Genomic DNA, 11,161 nt, shown 5'->3' on the forward strand with positions numbered 1-11,161 from the left:
GATTCCTGTTTTGATTTTACACCTGAATTGTCCAGCTTTGGATAGTTTCAGTGCAAACCAGAATTGTAACACAGGTTTCTACATTTAAAGTTGTCAGATGCTTTAAACAGATAAGTCACTTTAAAGTTCATATTAATTGCTTATAATCTAACATATTTTAGGTACAACTGTTACGTTTGTATAACAGACTCTAATCAAATCAGGGTAAGTGGTAACCCCAGAGAAACAGAGTAATTTGACTAAACTTCTCTGTCTAGATTTAGTCAAGACTCACCAGGTCTCCAAAGTAGGAAAACATGAAGTATAAATGGAATTAAACCCTAAGGGGGTAGAATACAAAACAAAAACTCTTCGGGTTTTTGTTCATTTATGCTCCATGCTGTATAACCCCAGAGAACCAATAAATGCAGATGGAGCACAAAAAATATGAACTCACCTTAATGTTGCATTTTTTTAATAACTTCTACTAATCCTGATGTTTGCTTCACAAGTCATGTGTAAGAAAGAGTTTGCATGGTTTATATTCCCAGGATCCCATTATGGTAAAGCTTAAAACCGGTTCGCTCAAGTATTAGTAAAACTGAAAGGAAAAAAAGAGCCCAGATTTTCAGCTGATCATAAAACATTTTATGTCAAGCAAAAAAATCTGACCTCTGCGTTCCAGTGTTACTTATTACAACAAGACTACAGAAATAAATATGGTAAATAGGGTATTAAATAGAAACATAAATTTTGGCCATCTAAATGCAGATGGCACAATGAAGATATGCAGCAGATTGCTCAATCTGCCTCTACACAGCAGAAAGCTTCTGCATTGTCTGCTTGCTACACATTGCTTTCCCTAGCTTTCCCTTGCAAGAGGATTTCATAACCTAAACCAGCTTGGTGTCAGGAAGATTTATTTAGTGTATGCTCCTTTTGTATAATTATTCAATTATTGCTCCTATAATGCATTGTCTGGAATAATTCTTCACTACAGTGGTGAACCTCTGAAGTAGTTTATGTTGCTTCTTATAATCCTCCCTTCACCCTAGCTCCCTGGTAAGATCTGAAAGGAATATTATTAATCCCATGGACAGAAATTTAGAAAGAAAGAAGTCCAACATTTCATAGAAAATCAGTGAGACGGCAAGAAACTGAACTCAAGTTGTAAAACCCAGATAGCACATCAGTACCATGAACCAACCATACATCATGTTTCAGAAACAGTTAATGGGTTTTTCAGTCATATTAAATCTTCTGAGAAGAGGTTTGCAGCAAGGTGCAAGGTTGTAAATTGCAGTGGAGGAGACACAGACAAAACAAACAAAAAAAATTAAAGAAAAAAAATTTCTTTTGGTCTCCTTCTTAGACAAGTGTTAACAAACACAACCGCAACCAACTCTTTCAAAGCCTCTTTGTTAGAACTGAACCTGTTGGAACATAGCACATATTCAGGTCCCTCACTTTGCCTTTCCCCTACTGCACCAACAGAAAGAGAAAATAATGAAAGTTGTCATGTGGCATTCGCATTTTGGCATGTAGGAATTCTCCTAAAATAAAAATCCAGGCAAACATCTAGAGGCAGATTAGGCCAAACAAACAGTACAAGCGAAGGAGAGATTTTCTTACTACAATCATCCTCATGCTTTCAATCATTTAGTTTTCTACTTTCTTCATTCTTCTGATGTCATCTTCTCACTACTTTTCGGTTATCAGACTCTTCCAAACTGCATAGGATCTCATTTTGTAGTGTAAAAAGGGGAGAATGAAGTCTTCAGGTTTTCACCAAACACTAGCGAGGAAAAGAATGAGACAGCTACTCCTACTGTCTAACGGCACAAACGCCATTTTTAGTAAGTAATCTAAAGCTTTTAGGTCAAGATTAAAATTGCTTTTCAAATAGATGTTAAGTGATATTAACTCTAATAGAGCTACATCTACATGTAGTATTAAGAACAGATATCAGTGACTTTAAGACAAGATCAAGCTTACAGTAATCAAGAGTTTATAGTCAACTCAAATATTAACTCGGACTAAGGTACAATGTGCTTTTAAGGCAATCATTGGTGACTTCATCACAATCCCATGCATAGAAAGCATGCTTTGGGACACAAGGTTTTGATTCTTACGTCAAATCCCATGCTCCCGCAGAACAAAAAGTTCTAAACAAATCCATAAATTGGCACATTCAGTGACCTGGAGCTTCTGCGGTTCTCGAGCACCTTGCTCCCATTGGAAAAGCCTAAAACCCTCTGAAGATGTGGACTACAACCTTAAGTAACTGGTACTGGTTATCAAAATCATATTTAAAGCCCACCCCTTAAAAACCCAGACCCAGTTTAACTCCCACATTTAACTATGCAGGATAAAATCCTTAATAGTGACTTCCAAGATTACCACTCCACACACAAAAATGCAAAACAAAACAAAGTGAAACCCTACCGAGCTCCCAATGTAGCAGTAAGGATATTTATACGTGGGAAGTAAAAAAAATACATAAGCATTTGCAAAATCCTGGGCAATATTATCCTTAGACCTGGCTTTTATTTGCAAATCGAGTATGCACTTTAAAACCTAACAATGACTAAATACAGAGGAGATGACATTAAAATTCCACTCAGTGAGACTTCCTGCATATAACATAACAAAACACTTCTTTTGAAAACTAATTTTCAGTAATTTGAAAACTAATTTTCAGTGCTGCTGGGTTGTAATTCAATACACTTTACAGAGATCGGATACACATCGTAGCAATACGGTAGCATCTCCAAAATGCAATAGCTCTGTAGAGCCAAATCGTGGTATATATCCAAGAAGAAGAATCCATTGAGAAATTTGCTTTTTTCCTTCCTTCTCTGCTGCGCTAAGGAACAAAAGAGGCTAAATTTCTTCTTCTCTTCAAGAGAGCAGTAGCTATGAAACTGTAAGCCCCCTAAAGGACTGATTCATACAAAACCACACTTAATTTCTTCCACAGCAGCTGTTCCTACGTCTTGGTACGGCGACTGCTCAGAGGGAGATACAACATCTATGAGGAAGCATGGGTACATAAGGAAACATTATGTGGGCAGACAGGTACTGAGGTTTGCTCTATCGCACTAACACCTGCAATATGCACCATACTACAATACCCATAAAAAGCTGGCTGTATCCGGAAAGGGAGGAAAAGCACAAGGACAAGCAACACTGCAGCTGACCCTTTCTAGTGTCACTGGAAGCAATGGTGAGCACATTTGTATAAACCGATTTCTTGCCTAAGCTGAACGAGTGGAATAGGTACAGGTGAGTTATAGGCATCGGCCATAATTAAGGAAAATCAGCTCGCTACCACTTAACTTCTGAATGAAAGGCACAGCATGAAGATTTCCAGCCAGAGGTTATCCATGTTGGCTTTATGCCTCCTGGTCATTTGTTTTAAATTTATAGTCAGTCTTTGTAGACAAGGAGAGGGAAAGGTCTTTCTGAACAAGACAACATGGGGAAGCCGTGGTGGTTCTGCTCTGAAGGGATGAACACTGGGAGCTGGGGAGTCACAGGCAAAAAAGCATATGGAAAATGAATGTGAATTTTACAGGGGGAATAGACTTCTCTTTTACAAGGCCCTCACAGAGGGAAGAGTAAAATGAGACCAGGCTGTCACTGCAAAGGTGCTGCCTCAAAGGGGAGAAAACATCAGTTAGCAACTACTTGTGAAACATCCCCAAAAGCAGCACACGAGGGCTCGTACCTCCCTTTATGCGTAATTCATCTGATCACGGATGAAATTCATTAATAGCAATTTTAAACACCGATGTAGGGAGATAGCTTTTCTAAAGGGGGATCAAAGACACACGTTTGGAAGCTCAACAGGGTATGACTGCAGAGGGAGGGAGAGAAAAGCGCAGGGAAACAGGAGAGAGCAACAAGTGCGAGGCCGAATTTGCTTTGCTTGCAAGTATTTCCGAAGGGCATCGCCTGACCGGGCCGGCGGGGCGGGAGGGGGCTGCCCGCGGCGGGAAGCGTTCGGCCCTGGGGCCGGGCAGGCGGGCACCGCCGGGGGGTGCGGGGGGGGCAGCGGCAGCAGGGGCGAGGTTTGCCCCCGGCCTCGGCGGGACAGCCCCGGGCGCTGCCGTCGGGACGGGACGGGACCGGCCCGGCCCGGCCTCCGCCGCCTTCCTCCGGCTGAAAGGTCGGCCATCGCCCCTCGGCCTGCAGCCGGCGGGTGACCAAGGGGCCCGACTGGCAGCGCCCTGCCCTCCGCTTCCTCGCGAACTGGGCGAAACCGCGGTAAATAAGTAACTGCGCCTGCAAGGCCGCCCCTGGCCCCCGGGGAGCGGGGCACCGCCGCCCGCCTCTCCTCTCATCTCCTCCTCTCTTCTCCTCTCCCCTCTCCCCGCAGCACAGGGGTGAACAAACGCGCCGCCGTCTACCTGTGCAACACCTCCGCAACACATTTTATTTACACGAAATCAACTCGGGGCATTGTACATTATATACAGATATTTTCCCCCTCCAACAAGGCAGAGCTTGTGCAAGATTAGTAGCATCCTCCGGAGCGTATCCGACTGTCCACGGGAAATGTCCCCCCTGCGAGGTATCAGCTGTCGGAGTCCAAGTCACTTTTCCCTTCTTCTTGTCTCTTCTCCGGAGAGGTTTTAGACGCTTTATTCCATTTTTGTGCGTTTTCTGACTCCTCCGAAGACGACCGCTTTTGCCTCCTCCACTTTGCCCGGCGGTTTTTGAACCAAACCTGTTACGTTAAGAAATTAAATTATTGGGGGGGGGGGGGGGGGGGGGAAGGGAAAAAAAAAAAAAAACCCAAACCCAAAGACGCAAGGCGGCAGCGCGCCCTCCTCCCGGCCGGAGCCCGGCCAGGCCCGGAGCCGCGGCGGGAGCGGAGGGAGCGGCCGCCCGGGCGGGGAAGCCTGAGCGCCTTCGGGAGGCACAACCGCCTCCCGACACTTGCCCACAGCCGCCCCATCGGCTCGGGCAGCCACCTCCAGAGGGGCGCTTGGCGATGCTAATAATAATAATAGTAATAATAATAATAATAATAATAATAATAATAATAATAATAATAATGATGATGATGATGGAAGACTTTCCCTCTGCCCCCCGCAAACCTGTTGCTCGCCCCCCCCCCAACTCGCCGCGGCCGGCGGAGCGGGCTGGAGCCGCAGCGAGGGACCGGCGTCCCAGCGCGTTTAAATGCGAAAGTCAGAGGGTGGAAGCGGGAAAGGAGAGCAAAATACCTCCACTTTCTCCTCTCTTAAGTGCACCCTTCTGGCCAGCTGTTCCCTGGTGCCCACGTCCGGGTATTTCGTTTCCTGGAAGAGGTTTTCCAGCGCTTCTAGCTGCTCGTCAGTGAAGATCGTCCGATGCCGTCTTTTTCGCCTGCAGTGCAGCTGGTTCAGTAACTGCAGCTCCGTCCGGGACAAAGTGCCCACGTTCATGTAGGGCAACATCTGATGGGGAACAGGGGACATCAGGACTGACCCAGTGCCCTCGTAACCTACGGACAGACAGACGAGACGACGGACAGGCTTTGCATGAGATCGCTGCTGGCCCCCGCCGCCCACCCCCGCTCCTGCGGAGCCGCCAGCTCCCCGCCACCCCCTCCTGCCCCGCGGCTGCGGGAACAAAGAAAGCCCGTCCGCCCCGTCCCACGCGGGGACGCTCCGCGCGGGGACCCTTACCTGCGGGGGGGACGCAGGAGCACTGCTGGGCGCCCAGAGGCGGCACGGCTCCGCAGCACGAAGGGCCCACGGGGGACGCCGGCACATGCAGCTGCCCGTAGTAGTAGTTGTTGTAGCCGAGCCGGGATCCGGTGACGGCCGGCGGCAGCGCGGAGGCGGGTGCCACCGCCCGGGAGTAAAATCCGCCGTAGTCGGAGGCGCTGCCGTAGAGCGAGTCCCCGTGGAGGCTGGGGAAGACGACGGGCGCGGCGCTCGGGGGCAGCAGCACCGAGTCCTTGCAGCGAGGTCTGGCCGCCAGGATATTGTCGATGCTGAACATGCTCACAGGCATGCCCCAAACCGTGCCGGGGCAGGGCAGCGGGGACCGGCCGCGGGGGGAGGGCGGGCGGGACGGCGGGTAGGTGGCGGTGGTTGTGGTGGGGGGGCGGGAGGGGGGGGGGAGGCTGGAGAGACACGAAATCGAAACTTTTCGGAGAAATTTTAAAAAGGGTTCGGAGCGAAAAGAGCGGAGCTTTTTCCGAGGGCAGCTTGCGGGCAGAGTGTGCGTGTGTGCCTGTGCGCGCGTGTGTGCGTGTGCATGTGTGTGCGTGTGCGGGTGTGTGCGCGCAGGATCCACCCCTGGAACTTTCCCCCCTCAACTCTCGCCTGTTTACTGATCTCAACCCAGAGGGCTGCTCGGAGTATAATCCATCTGAACCTCTTCCCTTTTTTATACCCAGGCGACGTCATCCTGGATTTAGTTCCTGGTAATATGCAGATGACAAACAAAACCAGATTTGATTTTTTTTTTATCCCCCTTTTTTGTAGGGAAGAGGTGGGGGTTACACAAAGGAGTGAAAGGAGCCCGGGTCTGTGTATTGAGAATTAATGAAATTAACGTAATCCTTTCCATTAGTGGGCTTTTTTGAAAGGCCCCGGATTTAGGCTTGATCTCTGCTGCACCAGCTAATTGCCCAGGTTAATCTTATTAATGCCATTGTGCAGAAGTGGTTAGCAGCTCCTAGCCTCGGCTATTATGCGCCTGCTTTGCTCGTGTTAGTCCACATTAGTGGGTGCGATTTCCTCTGTCTGAAGCTCAGATTCATTATTTATGCTTCGAATTGGTTAAGAAGCATTAAAAAAAAAATATAATAAACTGCGGTACAACCACGCAACTCCCCCCGCACCCTCTCCAAGTGATTCTGTGGCAGGGTTTGAATCTCGCGTCCCGCGGCTCGGAGGGCTGACGGGCTGCTGCGGAGCGTGCGTTCCTCTCACTTCAGCTCTATGCGGTGAAGCAACAACCTCTTCACTGAGTAAATGAACTATATTTTTTTTCTCTTTTCCTAGATCACCTGGCGGAACTAGGACGCGTAAACATCTTTTTAAAGAGATTCAGATCCAGACAGGTATCACTTTTTATTTTTAAACAAGCCAGGACGTGGAAATGCTAAAGACCAGTGCCATCTCAAATCCCCGGGTCTGGTAGGTGTTCCGATTTGCTCCTGATCCATCCTGGTGCCTTTCTCTTTTCTGTTTAAGGAAGAATCTTTCCAATTCTAGCTTGGAAAAGAAAGCCTATAGAATTGCAATGATACGGAGAAATTTATATTTTGCGTGTTCCGTGAATTTAAAATGGAGCGGTTTTAAGTTCCTAAAACTCTTCCTGTTAAGACGTTTGTCTCTCTTGGTAGCTGGCTCTTGTGATTTGCAGAATACTTCGTCTGTCACGACTGTCACTGGGAATCCACAGGAGGTGAACTGAATAAGATTAGACTATTTACACCATCAACCCTCCATCAAAGAAGGTAGGAAATTGTACGCGTGAAATGAAAACAAGTCATTAGGGTCCGTTTACGAGGAACACATTATTTTTCCTCAACAAAGAAGATCCTCGTTAGCGCTTACTCGCACTTTATCCTTGTCCTCCCTTTCCTCGATATTCCAGGATTTAAAACCGCATCCGAGAACGATCGTGACCAAAACCCTATTTCTAGCAAGACGTTAAAGAACGCCAGGACCTTAATTCTCACTTTCTTAATACGTCGCCGTGTGTCTAATTACTAAGCATCATTTCCTTTACTTCAGTTTATTTGCCGATCCATTTCTTACCGGCTTCGGGATTTAGACCTGAGCTTCGTGCATATTTTTGAGAATTCGATGTAAAGTGAAACTGTCTGACAGAGTTGTGGCGTTGGTTTATTAGTTTCTTTTGTTTTGTTAGATTTGGGCTTTCTCTGTTGTTGCTTTGGGCGTTTTCTTTATTTTTGATCGTTTATTTGTTTCTTTGGTGTTGGACTTCGGGGGCAGTTTTGGGCTGGTTTGCTGGGGTTTTTGGCCGGTAGTTCCCGGGGCGCAGCTCTGCCCGGCGGGACGGGGGGCAGCGCGCTGCCCAATGCCGCCATCGGGATGCTTCTTCACGCCCTCGGCGGTCCCGCCGCCACGCACGGTGGCATCGCTCCGGCGGCCTTGGCAGCTCCCGGGGCTGCGGGAGAGCCCTGCTCGGAGCCCCCGGGAGTGCCAGGCCCGGCGGGGGCCCGAGAGCGGGGACACGGCCAGCTCTGCCACTGGCGCGGGGGGGAATGTCTCGGGGGGGACCCGCGGGTAGCGGGACAGCGCTTTGCCGCCCCGCCGGGAGAGCGGGTGACCCCGCTGAAGCCCCGCTCCCGCGGAGGCCCGGGGGAGCACGCCCGCCGCCAGGGCCGGTTTTTGGGTGCTTGGCATCGCTCGCAGCGGGGTGGCAGCGCCGCTCCCCTCCGGCTCGGCCCAGGTGAAGGCGGCACGGCGGGGCGCGGTGGGCAGCAGGGGGGCTGCGGCCCCCCGGGGCAGCCGCGGCACCGGCCCGGCACCCGCACCCGCCGCCTGGGCTGGGCGAGCCCCGGCTTCCCGGCGAGATTTTCCATGGGGAAGGCTCTGCCTGAGGACGATCCATCACGCTGCAACTCTTAGCTTTAGTCCTAATTTAGAGATTATTTTTTCAAATTACTTGTCACCCCCGTGGGGAAGTTCTCCTTTGTTTTGTTTTAATCTTAGAAGTCTTGCCGCGAACACCCCCCCTACCCCCCCAAGGTCTGATACCCGCGAAACCTGCTCTCGCAGCTTCTCGTTTCACATCCCCTCTTCGCTAACTTTGCGGAACGTAAAATTGCGTTAAACAAACAATCAGTTGTCACACGATGTCGGGATGAAATCGTAATAACAAATGAAACGCAAGCAAATTGCGCTGCGTAGTGTTGCTAGGCAATTGTTTGTTACCGGAGGGTAGTCACAGCATGGGTTGAAAGAGAGATCTAAAGAGGAGTAGAGCACCGGGCAGAACAAGCTGTTAGGTATGAAATAAAGTAAACGCTGCACTGATTTTCGACATTATTACCCAAACACGATTTCCTACAAAGCAATCACCATACGCAAGTCTGTGAAAACGCGCTTGTTGAGAAACCGGTCGGTTTTTTTATTTTAAGGTATTAAGGAATAATTCCGGGGGACGCACGGCGCACCGCCTGCCCGCCCCTGCCTCCGCCCTGCCTGGCGGCGGGAGCGGCACCCCGGGCTGCAGCGGGGCGCGGGGACCCGCCGCTGGGGCCTCCCGGCGGGGGCACCCCAGGAGCCCCGGGCCCGGCCCGCCCGGCCGGGGCTCCCTTCGGGCGGCTGCTCCCCGGCGGAGGCTCCCGCCCGCCGCTACAGCGCGGCTGAGCCGAGGCTTCTGGTGGGTCGCCGGCTGCGAAACCCGCTCGCGAACAGCGCTTCGCGTCACATCGCTCACGTACAGATGCCATCACCCTTCGGCCTTCCTCACGTTTGTTTCAGATTGATTGCATCATTACTTCACCACCCCCCACCCCCAAAAACAAAATCGTACAATGCGAAATTACGGTAATTTGTTCCCAGAATAAACTTATCTTGAACTGATTAGGAAAGTCAGTCATTTGAAAGCGAGGCAGAAACGCGATTTCTTTTTTTTTTTTTTCTTTCCTAAAGCTTCGCTCTAACAATATCAGCTTCTAAAGTTTTCATTCATATAAACTTTATTAATGAAGATCTTTTATTTAAATGTCATGGGGATTTGAAATTTAGAGTAAATTATGAAGCATGTATGTCTTGCCAAGTCATGGGTCAAATGCATTTGTGAAAAACTGCTAAAAGAGCATATGGTTTTGAATTTTTCTACAATGACTAGTGTTTAAATAAATTGCTTGTACTGCTTAACTTCATGTATAATTTTGACAGAAATTGGCCTATAGCCTTTTGATATGTAAACATTTCAGGCTTTTATGCGGTATAAAAAGACACTTGCTTTTTGGGATCAGCTAAAGCAGTCACCCTGTAATTCAGAAAACTGGCACCTAACATTACATTCTTGCTACATTTCAACTTTCAAGTGGCAGCATAAAGGGGGAAAAGAGAAGGGACATTTCAAAAGCAGTGTCCAATTGGAATTAAAAACTGCAAATGAGGTGAGAATGTGCCACTCACTATCTGATTGAAATGGATAAACCATAGCTCTAAAGCGAATTCTGCGTCTTGTTTTCTAAAAAACAACAGAGGAATCAGAGGAAAGAGACTTCAACGTAGCCCAGACCTGACTTGCATGCCAAATTAATGTCTTAGAACAAAATCTGTCTAAAGTACAACTAGGTGCGATAAAGAAAGCCCAGATAACCCTTCCGAATTCTATCAGTTGTATCTTGGTCTGTAAAAATTAAAACGGACCTTTATATTTGGAATATTACATAAAATGTATATAACTATACCGTAATCCTCTCTAGCTGCGTGGTCACTTGCATTTCACCAGTTCCTAAGCCTTTTGCAGTTTTTGCTCCAGCAAACGTCCCACTGACTTCAATTAGGGTTTTGGGCTTTTTTTTCTTTTTCTTGTGAAGAGGAGAATAGAAGTTGCGTAAGAGCTTCAGGACACAGCCCATAAAAGTAGTGGAGTCACTCAGTTTTAAGTCTCCTTAAACTAAAACGATTTTGTATGTGTATAAATCCACCAAGCTACTGAATAAATCCATTTATTACTAATATATGTCCCACATAAATAAACCTCCCAATGTTGATTGGATGGATAAGCCTAGCCCAGTGCTAGACAGAACAGGACCTGGATAGTTGCCTGGTGCCAGACAGCTCAATATGTTTATTTCCTGTGTGCTTTAGCTGGGACTAAGCTGAAGTTGGAAAAAGGTTTAAATGAACTATATAATTTCAATCTGTTACTGTAGTAACATTCATATTTATTGTATATGTCAGTTTGTCATACACAGAGTTCTCAGGATACACTACCCCTTTTGTTAGCGATTGGAGGTGATTTTTTTCAGAATCGTAACGAGTGGACATAGACACTTTGTGTTGTACACAATTCAGATGCTATATCAATTTAAAAGCTGATATGGATTCGGTCTGATGTGATGTAATCTAATGAAGAAAGTAGAATCTCTTGAAGGTTTCCATGAATGTGAACAAAGGCAAAAGAGAGGTTTTTTGCAGGTTTCCAATACACGACACACTTGGCAAACAAAGAGGTACAA

General features: G+C 47.9%; 1 protein-coding gene across 1 annotated transcript; it reads right to left on the reverse strand.

Annotated features, from left to right (window-relative positions):
* Positions 1–2,151: 2,151 nt before the first annotated feature.
* On the reverse strand, positions 2,152–6,100 carry GSC (goosecoid homeobox). The gene is made up of 3 exons (XM_064459992.1): positions 5,658–6,100; positions 5,214–5,473; positions 2,152–4,711 (listed from the first exon to the last, which is right to left on the reverse strand). The coding sequence occupies exons 1-3, from the start codon at positions 5,986–5,988 to the stop codon at positions 4,559–4,561; spliced, it is 744 nt and encodes a 247-aa protein (XP_064316062.1). The 5' UTR covers positions 5,989–6,100; the 3' UTR covers positions 2,152–4,558.
* Positions 6,101–11,161: the final 5,061 nt, after the last annotated feature.

The sequence above is a fragment of the Phalacrocorax carbo genome, chromosome 9 (assembly GCF_963921805.1).
Source record: "Phalacrocorax carbo chromosome 9, bPhaCar2.1, whole genome shotgun sequence".
Classification (NCBI taxonomy): Eukaryota; Metazoa; Chordata; class Aves; order Suliformes; family Phalacrocoracidae; genus Phalacrocorax; species Phalacrocorax carbo.

Bases quoted from the DNA above. Each gene is read 5' to 3' on its own strand.
- GSC (XM_064459992.1), bottom strand. From the start codon at position 5,988: ATGCCTGTGAGCATGTTCAGCATCGACAATATCCTGGCGGCCAGACCT. The intron at 5,474-5,657 runs GTAAGGGTCCCC...GTCTGTCCGTAG, and splicing joins CTCCTGCGTCCCCCCCGCAG to GTTACGAGGGCACTGGGTCA. The intron at 4,712-5,213 runs GTATTTTGCTCT...TTAACGTAACAG, and splicing joins TAAGAGAGGAGAAAGTGGAG to GTTTGGTTCAAAAACCGCCG.